Consider the following 21,436-nt stretch of genomic DNA (forward strand, 5'->3'; position numbering starts at 1 on the left):
ATCAATATAGATAAAAAACATATTTGCTTCTCTATTTGTGTTTTCAGCCCATGTGCTGTTTACTTTCTAAAATATTAGTTATATTTTTGCTTCTCTCTGGCCTTTTATGATTGTCTGTGTCACAGATTGACTGTAATACCTTTACAGTGTTTTATAATCAATAATGTACTTTACTCTGCTCGTTTCAGAACTTGTGTGTTATTATCAATAGTTTATTTTTAAAGCAAATTAAACTTTAATTGCCAAATCTAAAAGTTACTTTTGATTTCCCAAATGTTTCCTCTAATTTAAAAGTATTTTTCTCCTATGCCATCACTGGTGTTCTACTGTCCCAAGGTTAATAATGAAACTTCCCTATAAATCTTGACTCACAAAATGATAAAAGTGCACATATATATTTATATTGAGCACATTTTATTGCATATAAAAGCACAGCTCGTTTCAATAGATCTTTTGCATAGTATTAGGAAGAGTTAAAATTCATTTTTAGTTGTTCTACTGTAATCCTGAAATTCTAAAGACAGTCTGTCTGCAAAAATGATTTTATGAAAACATGTTTACTAGCATTGCTTTGTATAGCGAGACAGCCTCTATGCACTGTAGTTCTTTTTGGTCTTTGTTGCTTTGCCTTGGAAACTATGTACTATGTTCCCTTTGGTCTCCATCACTTGGAGGCAGGAAGAATGTCTCATTACTGTGGACAGAAGCTGGTTTCTTTTATGGGCTTGTGGTTTAGACAGTGGAATATGGAGGTGGCATATCTTTTGATGTTGTTTTAACAGCCTCCTCATAGGATGGTAGTGCTACCTGTAATACATAGAAACAACATTTGTAGAAAATATTGACAGCTTTATGGGTGATTTTTTTGTTATTGAAAAGTAGCAATTAAAACAATCTGAATGAAATAGAGCAGCTCTGAACACCCAAGGAGCTTCTAGATATATTTGAGCTCTTCTGCAATTTCCAGTGGTGACCTGTCTTGAATTGGACCTAACAATCACAGACACACAAGTAATAACACAAAGGTTTTTATTAGGGCCAAGCCCTATAAGAGAAGGCTCGACAATGACAGGATCAGCCATGTAATAAAGTCGTAACAGCCAGATAAATGCCGTTCATTTCCCAAGTTGTCTGTGAAACAGCCAGGCCAGAATGCACTAAGCAGGTATAAGGGAACAATGTTAACAAAGCAATATAAGCACAAACAGAAGTAAATACTCTGGTAATGTAAGGTATTTGCAACCCAAAGGTAACATAAGAGCGATGCAACCCCTCATAGGCAGAAACTCAGTGACAGAAAACCATTAGGCTGGGTTCGCAACTATGCGAATTGGTTGCAGCTTAAACCGCATCTAATTCGCATAACATTATAAAATACATCGATTTCAATGTGCGATGCATTCGCACTGCGCATTGTCGAAAAAACTTGTGCATTTTCTAGGCATTGCGGTGCGACTCAGGTGCGAATTCAGGCCCATTATCTTCTATGGGCATGCATCTGATTCGCACATGTGTTAATTTCTCTTCAGGATTTCTCTCATTCAGCTCAATACACCTCCCCCCTCCCCCTCCCCTCTCCCAGGTCTCCAAATTTGCATCTAAAACAAAGATGATCTGCTGAACAGTTGTCTTATCTCTCTGCAGAGATAAGAGAGCTGAAATTTGCACAGCACAAGTGTGAATCCGGCCTTAAGCATACAGAAATAGCTAATAGGTCTCCCACCACAACGATGGAGTGTAGATGTCCTCCTACCAACAGTCTGTCACTTCACGGCCACTAGGGATGCCACCTCATCCCTTTAAACCCAAACACACATTAATTACACAGGTTCTATGGCTGATTAAGGTGATAATTAAACTCACTTGGTGCCTTATCTGCATTCGGGTTTGTGTTTAAATGGATGAGGTGACAACACTAATGGCCACATTTGTAGGCTAGGTGGAGGCAGATGGCCATAGGCCACACTCTCCCTAGTAGTCTGGGCACTGCTGGTCTTTGGGGGTTCAGAAAGGACTGCAATGACCTGGGCCTTCCTTCTAAAACCTGCACATTTCCTCTGCTCTAGCTGCTCTGGTGGTCCATGTGTATCCCTTGTATCCAGTATGTTCCATTCAAACAAAAGCAAAATGGCTTTTTTTTGTATTGATTATTGGCCAATTTTTTTTTTCCCATTCATCAGTAGCATCAAACATGTCAAATATATATTTGAGTAAAATAACAACATCTTTCATTATTTCAACTGGGTAGGAATCTGTAAAACAAGCTTTGTGTAAAAAAGGTAATTCTAGCTAAGGGGCTGAGCTCTGGGTGTGCTTGCCTACACATTCAAGTTGTAAAAATATGGCCCTGGTACCATCAAATCTGGACATTACAAATTTTTCAGTAGATAAATTTTTAAGGCCATGTCTGCTCTGCAAGTTTACAAACTTGGTTTTGGAATTACCGTGTAATGAAATATTGTCACAAATGTGATGTGGCAGCTTCTGTTCAGATTAGGTATCCTTGGGGGTAGGGAGTGTGTCTAAAATGGAAATCAATACTAACTTTAATGCCGTGTACACACGATTGTTTTTCCGATAAAAAAAGTCTTATGCACACACGATAGGAGAAACCGATCGTGTGTGGGCCCCATCGGACTTTTTTCCATCGATGAAAAAAAAATAGAAAATGTTTTTAAAATTTCTGATGAAAAAAACGATAGTAAATTCCGTTCGTCTGTGTGGAAATCCATCAGGGAAAAATCCATGCATGCTCAGAATCAAGTCGACACGTCGTAGTCTTTTACGTCACCGCATTTTGGCACGGTCGGAATTTAGTCTGATAATGTGTATGCAAGACTGATGGAAGACAGCTTCATTGGAATTCCGACTAAAAATTTGATCGTGTGTACGCGGCATAAAAGTATGAGGTGGTCTAAAAGGAATATGGAACATAGAACCTAAATCTCAAATATATATATACTGTATATATATATATATATATATATATATATATATATATATATATATATATATATATATATATAAATATATATATACACACACACATACATTTGACCCAGGTGACAATTTAGAAATCCACAGTGTCCCTTTTTATACATTCAGGCCAAAGAAAATTATTTCAGCACTCTTTCCTTGTGTCGATTCTGACCCATTGAAATATGTTATGGTTAAAAATTCTTACGAAAGCTTCTGATCAAAATATCTATTTCTATTCATATTCTTACTACTTCTTAGAAAATGAAAAAATGCCTGTGAATTAGGTGACCTCCCTGCATAGAATGGAGGCCTTGCATGGAAGTCTTCCCTTGAGTAAACTTCTGAGTTCTCCACAAAAAAATCCATGATGATGTATCTTACAGTTACCATCTTTCTACCTTTATACTATTGTAAAGTCTCTGGTAGACAGGTAAGCTTGCCATCTTACCTTTTTGAAATCTTGTTGTTGAGGCACATCTTTCTTCTTTGTTGGAGGATTCAGAGACGTGAAGACTTTCCAGACACAGGATATCATAAGTGCCTGTAGACATTGGGTAGAACCATTAAACTATCACTCTACATGCTATATATAAATGATACGTGTCTGACAAATTTACACTATGACTTCTTTTTACCTACTGCCAACTGGACCATGGCAAAGACAGTGTAAGACTTGCTGCAGACTGGCACATTGACTCAAAAGAAACACTTGTGTTACTTTACCCATAAACAACTTTCCCATCCAACAAAATGCAGGTAGTTGGTGTAACTAAATAAATACATTTCTGCCCAGAACAGAATCTTCTCTTTGAATAAGACACTACAGTATGTTGCTTTTGAGAAGATATTTTGCTATAGCTTTTATCAGTCACTTTTTTTTTTTTATCAAAGCTACTTTCAAAATAGAGTAAATAAAAAAATGTTTATTTAATTTGTAAGCAGTTTCATGAGGCTTATATTTATCCAGAGATTTGTGACTAGTTTTATGGGTTTACTAAATGTAGTGTCCAAAACCTTATAGTGATCATTATACAATTAGCTATTTTTTTTAATAATGTGCAGATTTAAAAGAATTATATGTTACTTGCAAAGAACTAGATGCTCAGCTCAGCTTGATTTTTTATGTCTCTTTATTGCACATTTACTTATTAGTTGTTTATTTGTCATTTTAGTTTTTCCGAGTTATAGTCCATTAAAAATGAACACTGATAGTGTTTGTGTATGTAAGATATAAAAGCCTATGCAAATTATTAAAAAGTTTCATGTGCCTCTTTGCATACTTTACTGTATATAAAATAAATAATAAACATCAAATGTAATGAACAGTAATGGCTAGGAATTTGAGATTTACTCATTAGTACCTGTATTTTAATTGTTTTCATGGGTCAAAATGTTCATCTATCACTATTATCCACTATTCGATGATTGTTTAGCTAGGGCACTGGCAATGCTAGTGTGTGGCACAATCACAGAGGAGGGGAGGGAATGCCTAATTGCCTACTATGGCACATGTCACTTAGAGGTCATAAGCTGTTCTAGACCAGAGTAGATGTAGCCTCTTCATCCTATGTTCATCTCTCATTCATTGCGCCTAAGCAAATCGTTGTCTAATGCTGGTATAAAATCCAGGATATAAACAGTATTATGAAATTATACTAAAATGTGCACATGCTTTGAATCTCTCTATTAGGAATCCAATTATTTCCTAATTTGGCCTCTGAATGCACCCCACATGACTCATCAGCATAAGGATTGGCTCCAGTAGGTTGACTGGAATCCCTCTCCACCCCACATGATCAGCTGTGTCTTCTTGGGGGGAGTTGCTCCAGCAGGGATGATTGAGAATATTCTTCTGCCCTGCTAGCCACCTCTCATGACACCACTTAGCAGAAATGATAACTAATATTTTATACTGCTTTTTTTTTTTTAAATCATATGTGACTGAAACAGCATCCACTTTGAAACAAGTGGCCCCGCCCTTGGTTATAAAATAACTGTTAAACAGTTTGCACATCATTAGGCCGGGTGCCTCCGATGCAGGGAGGATCGTGCTTCATTCCTCGTTGGAGTGGAGAGCATTACTGGAGAATGGATCATCGCTGGACATCGAGAATGGATTACAATGCTGGACAGACTGGATTACATCCCTGGAATGGTATTTTGTCATAAGCCGTCTCCTATCATTTTTAAAATTTTCACACTTTTTCTTTGTGAAATGGTAGAGGTACAATGTACCCCATTACCAATTCACATAGGGGGGGCTGGGATATGGAGTTCCCCTTTGTTAAAGGGGGCTTTGAGATTCCGATAAGCCCCCTGCCCGCAGACCCCCACAATCACCGGGCAAGGGTTGTGGGGATGAGGACCCTGTCCCCATCAACATGGGGACATCCTCCCCATGTTGAGGGCATGTGGCCTGGTACGGTTCAGGAGGGGGGGTGCTCTCTCGTCCCCTCCTCTTTTCTTGCGGCCTACCAGGTTGCGTGCATTGATAAGGGCCCGGTATGGATTTTTGGGGGGAACACCATGCCATATTTTTTTATTTTGGTGTGGTGTTCCCCTTAAATTCATACCAGACCTAAAGGGTCTGGTATGGATTTTTGGGGGGAACCCCACGTCATTTTTTTTTAAATGGCGCAGGGATCCCCTTAAAATCCATACCAGACCTGAAGGGCCTGATATGGAATTTGGGGGGACCCCCACACTTCTTTTAAAAAGAAAATTGGCTCGGGGTGGCCCTTAATATTTATACCAGACCCAAAGGGCCTGGTAATGTACTAAGGGGGGAACCCATGCTGTTTTTTTTTTCAATAACTTTGATCTGTATTGCCGGGACCCGACAATTCGTTATAGCCGTGAGTAGTTTTAAATTACTTTTTTTCCTTTTAGAAATGTCATTTTGTGCAGGGACATTTCTATGCATTTTTTGGTCCCCAATCACTTGTTATGACAATAACTTATATTAACCTTTAAAATTAGCACTTTTGAATTATCTCATAGTTTGTAGACGCTATAACTTTTCCACAAACCATATATCTATATACGCTTTTTTTTACCAAAAAATATACATGTTGGCCTAAATTTATGAAGAAATTTTTTTTTTTTTTTTTTGTTATTGAAAAGGTTTTATAGCAGAAAGTAAAAAAAATATTGCTTTTTTTTTTTTTTTTTAATTGTTTATAGCGCAAAAAAAAAAAAAAAAATGCAGAGGTAATCAAACACCAAAAGAAAGCTCTATTTGTGGGGGGAAAAAGACATACGTTTCATTTGGATGTTGTATGACCGCGCTGTAGTGCCGTAGCACAAAAAATGGCCTGGTCATTAAGGGGGGAAATCTTCCGGAGGTGAAGTGGTTAAAAAGGGTATGCAGGATAAAGAGTTAAAGGAAGAGGTAATATTTCAGAAATAAGAGATTGTGTTGAAATAGCAATAACACTGTTTACCAGAAATGCTCTGGTTGCAAGCCATGTTGTGGTTGTTGTGGTTCCATTTATATAGCCGTGTCATTTTACGAATGTGCATGTTTTATCTGCTGTACTGTAGCTCATCAGAGAGGCTTCTCCAAGGACCACTGGCACTGCTCTAGTGATGTTGCCTGGACAGTTTTGATTTTCAGCGTTTACAAAACCTAATTAACTTTAGGTTTTAAGTACATAACCTTATTTTGTTCAGTAATCTTCATCTTCTGATGACCTTTTAATAGTATAATGCTAAACAATGCGCCGTGTTTATTCCAGTGAGTGTTGGAACTCTTCTTGTGCTAAGCAGCAGAGTTTATGGAGCAGGCATGGTATATATTCATCTTGCTAATTACATCGCACTGAACTGCTGAATCGTCTTTTTGTTTTCTGCTCACTCGGTTTGATTAAAAAGCTTTCTATAAAGTTTAGACATGTGTACTCAAACAGAGAAATGTTACCTTGTACAAAATCACAGCAGCGTGGAGCAAAGTGAAGATGATCAGTCTGGTGGTATATTTCTGAGAGGGGACTTTGTTCGCCAAAATATAATTCTGAGAAGATAAAGAAAAGTGCTCATTACTATTTTGTACCCTGAACCTAATTGCTAATGGGTGTCATAAAGATAAACACAGAACATAAATGTAGCTATACTAGCACAGGCAGCTGGTACTTTATAAAATTGTATTCAAGATCATGGCCTATTCTGATTTCAGATTTAATAAAAGCCTAAATATTAAAGATAATTAGTCCAACCGTATACCATAAAAAATGTTTGTCTGTAATACAGCTTCTCCAAGATTGGTGGCAGCTGGCAGGGTGCGTTAACAAATAAGCAATAAACAGTGACCAATCTGATCTCCCATTAGGTCTTCACTGCTGTCTAGGAACCCAGTGGTGAACTTTCCTGGTATTCTCAGCAAGAATATGGGGGGCTAAAAGCTTGGGTTTTCGGCAATGCTAATTGTCACCAGCTTGAGAATTCGTTATCTCTTCCTAAGGAAAATAAAAAAAATAGAGCAGGATTTTCTGTACTTTGCATCTTTTATGAGAAATTCATTTCAGATAGCAATAATAGTAGCTCTACCAAAAAGCTACTGAAATATCTACATTATACAGCTGCTTGTTTACAAGCAGGAAAAGGTAGCCAGGGAATGTCATAAGCCAGCAATTTAAATGGCATTATCTTTTTCTCTTTATATGTCACTTTAGTTGTAGTACATCGTAAAGGTGCATTATTTCACAGGCAGGTTTAGGGCATCCCCCAAGCACTGTATTTCAATTAATGCACCAAATGAAAAATCATGATGTGAAAGAGTGAAAGGCATGCTTAGTATTTGTAGTGTCCTCACCCTCTTTACTCTGCTCTCTGCTCTGCTCTTCTACACTGGAGCAACAGGCTGGGGAGAAGGCAGGAATGTCTGGTTGTGACTCTCAGGCCTCGTACACACGACCGAGTTTCTCGGCAAAAACCAGCAAGAAACTTGCTGGGAGATATTTTTTTGCAGAGGAAACCGGTCGTGTGTACATTTTCATCGAGGAAACTGTCGAGAAACTCGACGAGCCAAAAAGAGAGCAAGTTCTCTATTTCCTCTACGGGAGTCTCAAATTGGCTCGTCAAGTTCCTCGAAGGGCTGGTTTTCGACGAGAAACTCGAGCGTGTGTATGTTAAGAAACCCGCGCTTGCTCAGAATAAAGTATGAGACGGAAGTAAAAGTAGCATTTGTAATGGAGATAACACATTTTTCAAGCTGTAACAGACTGAAAAGTGCAAATCGTCTCTTAACAAACTTTTACTTAACACGCAAACACAATTTTATTAGCAAAACCAGCCCCAAGAGTTTAGCCAGTGGAATCGAACTTCCCCTGCCGTTGTATGTGTTGTATGTCACCGCGTTTGAGAACGAGGAGATTTTGTCTTGATTGTGTGTACGCAAAGCAAGCTTGTCGAGTTCCTCGACAAGCCTAACAAGGAACTTGACGAGGAAAACGATGTGTTTCGCCCATTGAGTTCCTCAGTTGTGTGTACGAGGCTTCAGTCATGCCCTAGTAGGTTCAGCTAGCTTTCAATCAGGCAGTCGTGTGGCTCCCAGCAATATTTTTGAGATCCTTCTTATATTTGGCCTGGCTTTGCTCCATCAGCTGACAGTGACAGTAGCTTGCTGTTGCCTAACTATTGGTCACGGGGGAACTAAAGTAAATATACTTCTGTGATCCAAAAGAAAATATAGCCAAAAAAAGTTTAGCTTTTACGTGACCTTTTTTTTGTTCACACAACACATTTGTCACAGAAGTTCATCACATTCTCAACAGTACATTTCTGGTGGTAGTTTCCATTACAACCACCTGTACCTATTTCAGGCAAGCAATTTTTACATATTAATGCAGTCGCTATTTACATATCAATGCAGGTTGTTTACATGTGAGTCATCTGTACATGGCAATAGGGCAGAGCCAAGAGCTGGTGGTAGTTTCCATTACATCCACCTGTACCTATTTCAGGCAAGCAATTTTGTTAACATTACTGACATGGCACCAAATTAAGTTAGTTCTTACTAACGCCAATTTAAGAACCAGAACAATGTTTTAAAGACATGCCACCAGTTCAAAGTTTAGAAAATTTGTAGTAATTAGGACTATCTTTGAGTTGATGTATGGGTACAGTATATGCCAGTGCTCAGAGTGGGGCATGTCTGTGCTGGGGAACTATTATGTATGTGACAGCTTCTCAAGCAATGCTGTATCCCCCAGCTCCATTCTGCTGTTGGCTGGGAGATTACCTGGCTCAAAGCTAAAAGTGAACAAATTGGGCAGGGGTAGTAGCAGTGCTTCTATGAAAAAGTGTAGTGCTTAGGCCGCGTACACACGATCAGTCCATCCGATGAGGATTGGTTAACCGATGAAGCTGACTGATGGTCTGATGTGCCTACACACAATCAGTTAAAAAAATTATCGAGTCCAACGCGGTGACGTAAAACACAACGACGTGCTGAGAAAAATAAGGTTCAATGCTTCCAAGCATCCGTCGACTTGATTCTGAGCATGCACAGGTTTTTAACCAATGCTTTTGCATACTAAACGTCGGTTTTGACCTATCGGTTAGGCGTCCATCGGTTCAATTTTAAAGCAAGTTCTAACATTTTTGACTGAAGGATAACTGACCAATGGGACCCACACACCATCGGTTTGGACCGATGAAAAGGTCCTTCAGTCCGTTTCCATCGGTTTTGATCGACCGTGTGTACGCGCCCTTACTCTCGTAGGAGCCCCCGAATTTGTGGATTTTTCCTCACAAAGCCAGGCAACAGTAATTTTTCACACTCTCTCTAGAGGCTCAATAATCAGTCCAGGAGATTTGTTTTTTGTTTATTTTAACTGCTTGCCGACCGCCCACCGTCATATTACGGCGGCAAGTCGGCTCCCCTGCGCGAGAGCCCGTAGTATAACGTCGGCTCTCGCGTCACCCCCCGCTCGCCCCCGACTCCCGTGCGCGTGCCCGTCGGGCACGATCGCCGCCGGGCACACTCGATCGCTCATTACAGAGCGGGGACCGGGAGCTGTGTGTGTAACCAATCAATAAACGCTTATTGCGATTTTTTTTTCGAAAAATATGTAGAAGAATACGTATCGGCCTAAACTCAGGAAAAAAATGTTTTTTTATATATTTTTGGGGGATATTTATTATAGCAAAAAGTAAAAAATATTATTTTTTTTCAAAATTGTCGCTCTATTTATGTTTATAGGGCAAAAACTAAAAACCGCAGAGGTGAGCAAATACCACCAAAAGAAAGCTCTATTTGTGGGAAAAAAGGACGCCAATTTTGTTTGGGAGCCACGTCGCACGACCGCGCAATTGTCAGTGAAAACGACGCAGTGCCGAATCGCAAAAAGTGCTCTGGTCTTTGGGCAGCAATATGGTCCGGGGGTTAAGTGGTTAAAGAGATGAACTTGGATGGGGAATAGGGTTACATGAGAACTGCAAACAAACAATTGAGGACCTGCTAATATCTCTGGCTGCTATGAACTAACTCGAACTGCACTGCCCACCAATGGGAGGGATGGTACAGCTAAAATAACAACAGAAGTTCCAAAAACTGAAAATGTAGGTGCAGCGCCTGGCTGTGTTGCAAGCATCTGGCTGCTCTTGACCCAAGCTAGAGATATCGGGATGCTCTTGGCTGCTTTGCCATGGCTCTAAGGTGTCCCCTAGTCCCATACGTATAAAGAATTGTGCCTTACTGTCTGTAGTCTTGGTGTATGTTGAATGGCCAGTACTCACTCAGTCCCTTTAATAGCGCCTTGAATCCACTACTGTTTTTAGTGTATATCTTATATAGTCCTATATCTGGCTTTCAATAGCTTAGCCTGGTATTGCTCTCTAATTAATACAGTTTATTACTAAGATTTTCTCTCTCATGCCCTTTCTGCTGCTCTTCTCATATTTGTTTTAAGATTTCATCCCTGGCTGAAAATGTGCATAGTTTGATCACCGTCTATGCTCAAGGTAATAATACTTTGAACTTTTTTAACTACTTCCGAACCGCCCACCGTTGTAAATTGGTAATTTGATGTAGAATACCGGGGTTATGGCAGCAGATAGCTGCCATAACCCTGGTATATTCTTAAAGGGTGGATGGTCCTCTTTCTGATAAGAAAGAGGTGATATATCCTCCACTTCCAGAATCAGTGTGCAGACAGCCAGGCCAGACCCTAAAGGCATTCAGCTTCTCCATACCCTGACCCAGCTACTGCATGAAGCCCCTCGCAAATTGCTACCAGAATAATCTAGTTCAAGTGTGGTGGCTTTTGTCAATGGACCTTGGATTCTTCCAGCTGTTGACCTTTGTTAACAGCGCTACCCTGAACTTCAATATGAGGGATGCTGTTTATGAAAAAAATGGCAAGTAGCTGTGTTCTCTACTGTTTTACTGAAGTAGTGATTCTCTACTTGACTTTATGTTGTTAGACCATGTCATGAAGCCATATGTGCTGTCCCCCTCTACCTTGTAAAGCGCTGCATAAATTGTTGGCGCTATATAAATCGCGTATAATAATAATATAATATGTTACCCTGATTGAGTCACAAAGGCTTTGTGCATGATCTTTTGTCGTCAGAAACCTGTTTTTGAATATTTTGCAATGTATGCATGTTTTTGCCATACTAAATCTATTGTCCATTATTTTTTTCTAACTTTTCATATGCTTAGGAAACTGCAAGTTACAATTAATCTCTCTCTCTCTCTCTCTCTCTCTCTCTCTCTCTCTCTCATTGAAACAGGCTTTTCACTCACATTGTGATGAGGAATGTCATGAGAATCAACACACCTATTAAAAGATTTAACTGTTCAGTTGAATAACTTATCTAAAATTTAAAATAATCATTCCTCCAATTTTCATATGCAATAGCTGTATATGAGCATTTGGAAAGTGGTCATTACAAAAAAACTAATCAGGATGGAAAACAGAGAGCAGCTACACATCAATTTTTCATTGTTGGAGCATCTAAATATGTAATAAAGTACATGGACATTTTATCTGAGAGACATGTAGTTTGCTAAGGTGCTATGTGTGACAATAGCCACTTTTTTAAACTAAATATTTAGTTTTACCTTTTGTTTATCCTTTGTTTTCTTTAAGCGCTGCTAATCTCCTGCAGCCTCTACATGCATGCACCTGCCAAAAAAATGCTACACCTACATGGCATTTCTCATGCTAGATATTTGATGGTACATATCTGTTGTTAAAATGGCCACTTGTAGTCTCAGAAGCCTATATGACTGGGTGACAATGAAGGCACGCACTCCCAAGGAGTCACTCTATAATTAACAAAAATGGCCTGAACACAGACCTTAAAGACATTACTATGATTATAGAAATGAACATTTGAAATGAAATTAATGTGTTTAAAGAGAATTTGGTGATTGTATTTAAATCTTCTTCAATGGATTAAAGTAATGGTCTCAAAACTGTGACCCTTTGCTTGCTTTTATTTGCACCTCCCCCCACTGACACCAATGAAGGGGCAGAATTCTTCCCAATGACACCAACGATGGGGCACAATTTCTCCTAATGACACCAGTGATAGGGCACAATTCCTCTCAATTACACCAACAATGGGGCACAATTCCTCCCACTGACACTAACGATGAAACACTATTCCTCTCACTGACACCAAAGATGGGACATTGTTTATTCCAACTGATGTCAGTACCTTTTTAACTCCCAATGGCCACCGTCTGGCCACCCTCATGCCGCATACACACCATCACTTTATGTGATGAAAAAAAACGACACTTTCTGTGAAGTAAAAAATGACGTTTTTGAAACTTCAATTTTCAAAGACGAAGTTGCCTACACACCATCGTTTTTCTCACAATGTTCTTGCAAAGTGAGGTTACGTTCCACCACGTTTTACCATTGAAGCTAGCTTCTGGGCATGCGTGGATGAAAAAACGTCTTAGAAAACGACGTTTTTTGCTACACACGGTCAATTTCTGTGAAGTAAAAAGTGCACTTTTGAAAAACGACACATAAAATTGAAGCATGCTTCAATTTTTTTTGGTCGTTTTTTACAAGACATAAAACGACGTTTTCCCCCACACACAGTCAATTAAAGTGACGTTTTTAAAAACGTCATTTTTTTTCATCACATAAAGTGATGGTGTGTACGGGGCATCACGTCTGAAGGACAATAAACTGGCCCTTTGTTTAGAAAGTTTGGAGACTCCTGGATTAAAGCATGATTATGCATTGGCACGTTTTCTCTTTTATGTGGCACTGGAGAGTATTTTAGAAAGCTAGGAGAGCAAACAACAGGCCACATCTTTATTAAACAAGAACAGGTATTAGTATATTTTGTTAAAACATACACTGTTGCAAGATATGTAAACCCAAATCCAAGCTCCAAGGCACTAGAAAATACAGTATGTAGTATAGGATGTATGGTTAATTAGGAGAAAACCAAGTACATGGCTAATGCTAGAAGTGATGGAGAAGAGGAAAGCCACTGCTCACACTTCTAAAGGCAAGAACATATGAATAAACACAGATTACAGTACTTATTTCTCTTAAATGTCTAAAGGTGATGTCTAAATGTCTAAAGCTAGGTGATTAGCAGCAGATCCTAATGTGCAAATTAATTGAAATCCAAACTTTTGAGAAAGAAAACCAAAGTTGAGCTACATAAGACTATTATGAGATTATCTGTCAGCTAAAAAAAACGAATATTTAAGCTGGTCACAAGAATATAAGAAAAGACTGGATATATTTAATAGGATGGTGCTTAGGGGAATACATAGAGGTGTACTTGAAAATGGAATGTGTGGATCAAGAATTAAAAACCTTTAAAAAAAATTATAATGAATTTATATTATCAGAAATAATTAGCATTGCTCTTATAAATATTTTAAAATGTTCTGATGAAATAAAAGAGGGGGTTGAAGACTATAGACCAAAATTAATTCGGACAACAAGATTAGGTGGAAGGAGACATACTGTCCGACCCAGAGCAAGATGGCGGATGAAATAAAAATGCAAGATTGGAAGCAGGGGATGGCGGCCTGTGGTCAGGATCAGAACATAACAAAGGAAGCTACTGGAGGAAACCATATCTCTAAATCAGTTGTTGCACAATGATGATGATGACGATGATGATGGTGATTATGAACATAAATAGTAATCTTTATAATATACATATTCCCTATTCATTAAATAATAAAATAATAACCTTACCAATCGCTCTGTCTCTGCTACTCCTCTCAATCCCTTCACTGGCTTCCGCTCACCCAACAAATTAATTTCAAAATGATAACAACTACCTACAAAGCCATCCACAACTCTGCCCCCAGCTACATCACTGACCTAGTCTCTAAATACCAACCTAATCGTTCTCTTCGTTCTTCTCAAGACCTCTTGCTCTCTAGCTCTCTCATCACCTGCTTCCATGCTCGTCTCCAGGACTTCTCCAGAGCCTCTCTAAGGTTATTGAACTCCTTACCCCAATCTGTCCATCTTTCTCCTTCTCTATTAGCTTTTAGAGAATCCCTGACAACCTTCCTCTTCAGAGAAGCCTATCCTACCCACACCTAACAAATGTATTTTCATTTTTGTCCATCTGTTCATCCCCCACAGCTATTACCCTTTGTTCCACTTGACCCTCCCTTCTAGACTGTAAGCTCTAACGAGCAGGGCTCTCTGATCCCTCCTATATTAAATTGTACTGTGACTGTACTGTCTTCCCTGATGTAAAGCACTGCACAAACTGTTGGCGCTATATAAATCCTGTATAATAATAATAATAATAATAATAATAATAAAATTGCACACTGGCTCATTGGTATCTTTGCAACAGCTTTGTGATACAGTGCACAACTGATGATTCCAATTATGGAATTTACCGTATTTATTGGGGTATAGCGCGCTCCCGCGTATAGCGTGCACCCCTAAAGTTCCCCCGAAATTCCTGTGAAAAAAAGATTTTTGTACTTACAGTTTGGTGTCTTGCACGGCGTCCATCGGCGGCCTCGTCGGGTCCGGCGTCCGTCTGCGGCTTCGGGTGTCCTCTTCGTCGGGTCCGGCGTCCTTCTGCGGCGTCCTCCTCGCTCGTTTCCCGCTTTCCCGCGCCAAGTTTGAATACAGTATGTACCAGGAAGTTTTTACCTGTTACATTGGCTTGTGCTTTCTTTTGAATAACCAATGAAAGAAATAGTCATAATGAAATTAAGTAAACTTTTGCTTGTTACTTACCATGTAGCTTATAGTCTTGAGATCAAGGTAGGTTGGCACTTCAACAAAGCAACTACAAAAAGTCATCAGCCTAAGACACATTTCACAAACTTTCTGTACTGCAACTGGAGTGTCATGATCGAGAATTACCTGAAAATAATAGACAGGAGTTATATGAATGTAAGTAAAGTAAAGGCAAAATAATTGAGTGCTAATAACAGTACTGGAGGACATCACGCACCAGGTTGTCATCAGTGATAGATGTTTGGCTGGAAGGCATATCGCTGTAAAAACTACAGAACATGAGAAAACTTAGGATCAAATCCATTGTCTGCAAAGCCAAAAATGGAATAACCAAAGATCTTCGATTCTAAAACATAGAAAAAAAAAAGGAAAAGATAAATACAGTTATGCGTCTGTTTTAAAGAGACCCCCATCGTACACTGTAATATGACTATGTTAGCAAACACAGCTGCCCCTAAAGGTGTTCTATAACATTCTGAAACAAAAGGGCCTCCAATTTCTGTTTTTATACAACGAACATAACTTGATGCTGAGATTTAATTTACTGTATAAAGATGTTCAGACTGGCAAATCCCAAGATCATGTTTCCAATTTTAATGATTGCAGAACCAGAGATAATTAGGCACCTAGACACTAACAGATGTGTTCAGACACATATACATCGAGATCTGAGACTCGTGATAAACCCTCTTTAACTCAATTCAATGTATTTTTGAATAAAATTTACATTTTAGTTAGGTGAAATGTAGCAGGAGAGATTTTCTAAACATTTAAAATGTAGGTTGCAAAGTACATCACAACAGAGCTTACCTTAGGGTGACACTAAACTCTAGTTAAAAAAAAAAATATTTTCAAGTATGCAGTCTTAACATAGTAGTACTTTTATTGCTCTCAGCCTTGCAGCCTCTCAGGCTCCTCCAAAATCTCCAAATTCCTTTTTTTCTTGCTGTGATCTAACTTCCTGTTAGAGGGTGGCTATGTTCGTTCTCCATGGTCCACCTGTATGTAGGAACATAGCCACCTTCCTTTGCTAGTATTGGGGATGGACTATAGACTGTGGACTATGGGGTGTGTAGTATACATACAGCAGTGTACATTACCACAACTAACATGCACTGTTTGTAAGCAAAAAGTGAAACTGCAGCACAGAAAATCATCTTCTCTGCCAGCTAGAACTGTGCTGTGAGGCAGAACTGTGTAAAAACGCAGGTCTGGATGGACAGGAATTCAATTATTTATAGAAGGTAAAACTGCTCTCATATGCTGTATGTTTTTCATCTGTGTATTTAGCTGTATTACCAGATTTATCAATTTGGATAGAGTAGGAATTGATTAAAATCCAAATTTTCTGACCTCTGTGTCATATCTAGAAGATTTCCTTTTACTGTCTGTCTTGTATACATAGCAGTGGGGATGAGCTTCGTATTCGAGTCGAACTCACCTTTGACTCGAACATCGTATGTTCAATCGTTCGTCGAATTACGAAAGTTTTGGGCTGTTCACGCCAAATTCGAGTGGCGTGTCTCGGCCCATAATTCACTTCGGCATCACAGTGCATTGCTGGCTGATGATTGGCCAAGCATGCACTATGACCTGCATGCTTGGCCAATCACAGCGGGCAAAAAAAGGTGAGCCATAATTGGCCAAAGCCAGGGTGGCTTTGGCCAATTATGGCTTAGGGGGTTTAGTACACGCCCCACACTATATAATGCTGCCTAGAAGTCGGCCTTGTGTAGTGTGTTGGTGGTTTATAGAGAAAGACAGAGAGAGAGAGTCATTTTTTTGGTGTTAGATAGATCAGGCAGGCTAGTCAGTTAGAGTTACAGTGTGTAGAGGATATATATGCATCCCAGGTGTTGTATATATATTTTTTTACACTGTATTGAGTTTAGATAGATCCGCTCTTCCTATAATACTGGCAGGCATGTGATTGTGCTAGGTTCAGTATTTTCACGTGGTGTACTGTCTGTGTCCTCTGTACAGTGTGCACCTAAAGCTACGTCAATAGATTTGCTGGTGTTTCTCATATTAATTCCTAAAGGCAGTAGAGCTGCACGATTCTGGTAAAAATGAGAATCACAAAGAATCTTAGAACGAAGATTATGATTCTCTCACGATTCTCAAAAAAAATGCATGGTGCTTTTGTTAGCATGCATTTTTGTGATTTTTTTAAAATTTTATTTACACACACATTATATATATATATATATATATATATATATATATATATATATATATATATATATATATACAGTATATATATATATATATATGTATATATGTATATGTACAGGGCTCAAAATTTCAAGTCTTGAGCTACTAGCCAGGCCTTAAGAGTTACTCACCACCAGTTACCCCTACCCTGTCCCGCCCCTAAACTCCAATTAAATTACAACGTAATTATAACCCCCAGCATTGGTGTCAGTGGACGGTATAATACCTCCCAGCATTGGTGCCAGTAATAATAACCTCAAAAACAGGTACCAGAGGCTGCGGTAATAACTCCCAGCATTGTTGTCAGTGGGTGCAATAAAAACCCCCAGCACTGGTACCAGACGCCATATTAACCCCCAACGCAGGTATCAGAGGATGCATAAATAACCCCTAGCATTGATGCCAGTGGACATCATAATAACCCCCAACACTGGCATCAGAGGACGCTATAGTGACTCTCAGCATTGAAGTCAGTGGACGCATTAATAACTGCTAGCACCGATTTCAAAAAGTAGTTCCTGTACTACTTTTTGCGATTTCGGGCCGCGATTTACATAGACATCTGTGCAGAAACCTGCACAGATGTCTCTTAAATCGCGGCCGAAATCGGGACTGCCGGCGGGAGTGAAATCGTGCGAGTTCAGCTGAACTCGCACGGCTTCACTCCCGCAGCCCAGTGTGAACCAGGGCTCAGACTGCATTCACACTACAGCGTTTTGAACTGCGTCAGATTTGTCATGGATCTGCCCGCGATTTGACAGCACTGAGGTGTGAATGACAAAACACGTGACTCGCATTCAAGATGCCATTCATTTAATTGACACCTCAAATCATGTTGCGGGTCTGCCGCGATTGTCTCGCAACAAAACGTGCTGCAATTGCTGGACACATGTCGCTCAAAAGTGGCTCCGGAACTATTTTTGGGCGACATGCTTCCCGCGATGCGGATTGACGCAATTGCAGCATGTTCTATCGCGCAACAATCACGGCAGACCTGCATTGTGATTTGAGGTGTCATTCAAATTAATGGCATCTCGAATGCAAGTCCCGCATTTCATCATTAAACACCCCAGCATTGTCAAATCACAGGTAAATATGCGGCAAATCTGCCCGCGATTCAAAACAATGTAGTGTGAATGCAGCCTTATGGCCCATACACACTATCTGAAAATCAGACGACAGATCGTCCGTTTTTTTAACTTATTTTGCATGCTAGTCGCATATCAAAAATGGAGAGGTTACTGAATTTACGAAAATTTTCGTACGACAGAATAAAAAAATCAGACATGATGTCATGTGTTGTAGTGTATTTCTATTGTATTTTCGGACGACAACCGTACTGATTAAATGCAAATCGTACCATCTGGTATCATACGAGAACATTTTTCGTGTATGTTGTTCGGATAAATTGGATGAACTGTCGTGATCAGCTCTCGAAAGCTCTGTACTATCCAATTATCGTACGATCGCTTTAAAGTAGTATTTTTTGTTCGATTTTCGGATCGTGTGTACAGGCCATTAGTCTCAGTAGAAATAAAGAATGTTACACTTGTTTTCTTTATCTTTTTTCTTTCTATTACTTAATTACCTCCCTCCCTGTTTTTTTCTTGTATATCTTTTTGGACAGCCCTTTTCTTTTTTCTTTTTTCTTTTTTTTTCATGGGCTTTTCTTTGGAAACACTGGATTGCACATTGAATATATTTTCATAAATTATGTGTGTAATATGCTTCCAGCACTAATGTTTTCAACCTTATTTTTAGTGTTTGTTTAACTACCCTATTGAAAGGTTGTCACATTTGTGCTTTATTGTTGGAATATTGTATCTGGAGGGGATTACGATGTTTTGTGCTCTGAGCTCCCCAAGTGTCTCCCCTAAAAGTTGTTCAAGAAAACCTATTCTATAAAAAAAAAGAATGTAAATCAAATCTAATTATTCCACATGACATCTAAACTAAAATAAAATGCCTTTTGATAAACTTTCACAATTAGATATGGGATTTGTGCCAACCTTTGCATGTTCAATGTTCACAGAACAGCTTAATTATTTGGCCAGTTTACCAGCCCAAACAGTCTGCTGCTTCTGAGGCAGAAAGTCATTAATTTATTGGTGGTAAGTGTTTTTTTTTTTTTTTTTAATCCCTGCCTTATTACAACCTTCTGGATATAATGGTGGAACAGTGGCCACATTAACAGGTCCTATTTTTTTTATATAATTCTATATGTGCTGCTTTTTAACCTTTATACAAACATATACATACAATATATATATATATATATATATATATATATATATATATATATATATATATATATATATATATATATATATATATATATATATATATCATAGAGCTTTGGCAAACACAACATACTGTATGGCCTCATACACACGGACGTTTTAACAGCGGCTTTTTTGAACTTTTTTTTGCTGCTAAAGATCGCCACTACATGTTATTCAATGGGCTCATACACACCATGGCGTTTTGAGCTGTAACAGGCATGGTCATTTTTAAGCTCCAAAAAAAACAATTTGTGAATTAGCGCTATACCAACGTTTTTAAGTGTTGTTTTTAAGCTGTGAAATGTTTATTATGTGATATTGCATGTTGTTTTATACTTTTCCTTGGCATTGTGGGTAATTTGGGAATGCAAAATAGCAGAGGGATTTAAAAAAAAAAAAAAACACACGATAGGTTAGTCTGATGAAAACGGTCTGATGGATTTTTCCATCAGTTATCCGATGAAGCTGACTGATGATCAGTCGTGCCTACACACCATCAGTTAAAAAAACTATCGTGTCAGAACGCGGTGATGTAAAACACAACGACGTGCTGAAAAAAATGAAGTTCAATGCTTCCAAGCATGCGTCGACTTGATTCTGAGCATGCATGGATTTTTAACCGATGGACATACCCACAGACGATCGTTTTTTTTTCTATAGGTTTTTTATCCATCAGATAATTTTAAAACAAGTTCCTATTTTTTTAACCTATGGATAAATAACCGATGGGGCCCACACAGGATCGGTTTGGTCTGATGAAAATGGTCCATCAGACCGTTGTCATCAGACCAACCTATCGTGTGTACGCAGCATTAGCGATAACGCTTACAAATGACGTTTAACATGTTTATTTGCCAACAATGATTGGTAGAGCTCTTTTTTTTAAAGTGTAAAAACATTATTCACTTACCACTATAACACCATATAAAAAAGTACTGCTGATCAGAAGTAAGACCACAAGCAGAAGATAACTTGAAATTATATCTGATGAAAAAAAAGAGAGAGTATAAAAAAGACAAAGGTGTATTCCAGTTGATTAGTATATTTAAACAGCTATTGGTTAAACCTCAAACACTTATTTGTATGTATATATCCATGCAGTTGTATGCAAACCTCTGCAGTTATATGGGCCAGCTCTCTGGTACTGTGTTCAATATGCTTTAAAGCCTTTTTTCTATAGAATTTTCTTGGCAATTAATTTGTAAGGTTGGTTGCTAGGTCTTTCCCCAACCCTCCCAAATTGCTCTGATTAAAACTGACATGTACAGTGTCGTGGCACATGTGCATAGCCAATTTGTGCCCCCGTACTAGGGCTAATTTAAACAGGATTCAACTGTGGGAGTAAACTGGAGAACATGGAGGAAACCTAAAAGAATACAGGGAGATCATGCAAAAAGGAGTGCTTTTTTATAGAATTTCCATTCCAATGTGGATTACTTCAGGCAGCTACTACTTTGGCGCAAAATCAATAGGTATTACCTTTTTTTTAAATCACTATATTTTAATTCGGAATTTTAAATACATCATATCTCTCAGCCCAGAGATCTGGTTATTAAGTATTGTGTCTTCTTCCAATAAATACTAAAGAGACAGAGCTTCGTAGACTAAAATTCACAGTATGTCTATTGTAAACAACAGTTTTTTGCGTGTTGCCTCAAAAGAGAACGACAATAACTTTTAGGATGTAAGTTCAAATTAGAAAAGGATTTCCCAGCTCACCAGCACCTTAGTAGAAGGTCTTCACGCACCTCATTT

The 21,436-nt window shown here is 38.7% G+C and overlaps 1 protein-coding gene across 1 annotated transcript in view; it reads right to left on the minus strand.

The window, feature by feature from the left end:
* Positions 1 to 397: 397 nt before the first annotated feature.
* The window catches only part of LAPTM5 (lysosomal protein transmembrane 5), an 82,885-nt gene continuing 61,846 nt past the window's right edge, over positions 398 to 21,436 (minus strand). Inside the window, exons 3-8 of the mRNA XM_040337287.1 lie at positions 20,592 to 20,665; positions 15,403 to 15,531; positions 15,183 to 15,311; positions 6,899 to 6,991; positions 3,428 to 3,520; positions 398 to 807 (exon numbers count right to left, since the gene is read on the minus strand). Coding sequence (XP_040193221.1) covers positions 733 to 807; positions 3,428 to 3,520; positions 6,899 to 6,991; positions 15,183 to 15,311; positions 15,403 to 15,531; positions 20,592 to 20,665 — 593 coding nt within the window. The 3' untranslated portion in view covers positions 398 to 732. The remainder of the gene's footprint in view (positions 808 to 3,427; positions 3,521 to 6,898; positions 6,992 to 15,182; positions 15,312 to 15,402; positions 15,532 to 20,591; positions 20,666 to 21,436) is intronic.

This window comes from Rana temporaria, chromosome 2 (assembly GCF_905171775.1).
Source record: "Rana temporaria chromosome 2, aRanTem1.1, whole genome shotgun sequence".
Lineage (NCBI taxonomy): Eukaryota > Metazoa > Chordata > Amphibia > Anura > Ranidae > Rana > Rana temporaria.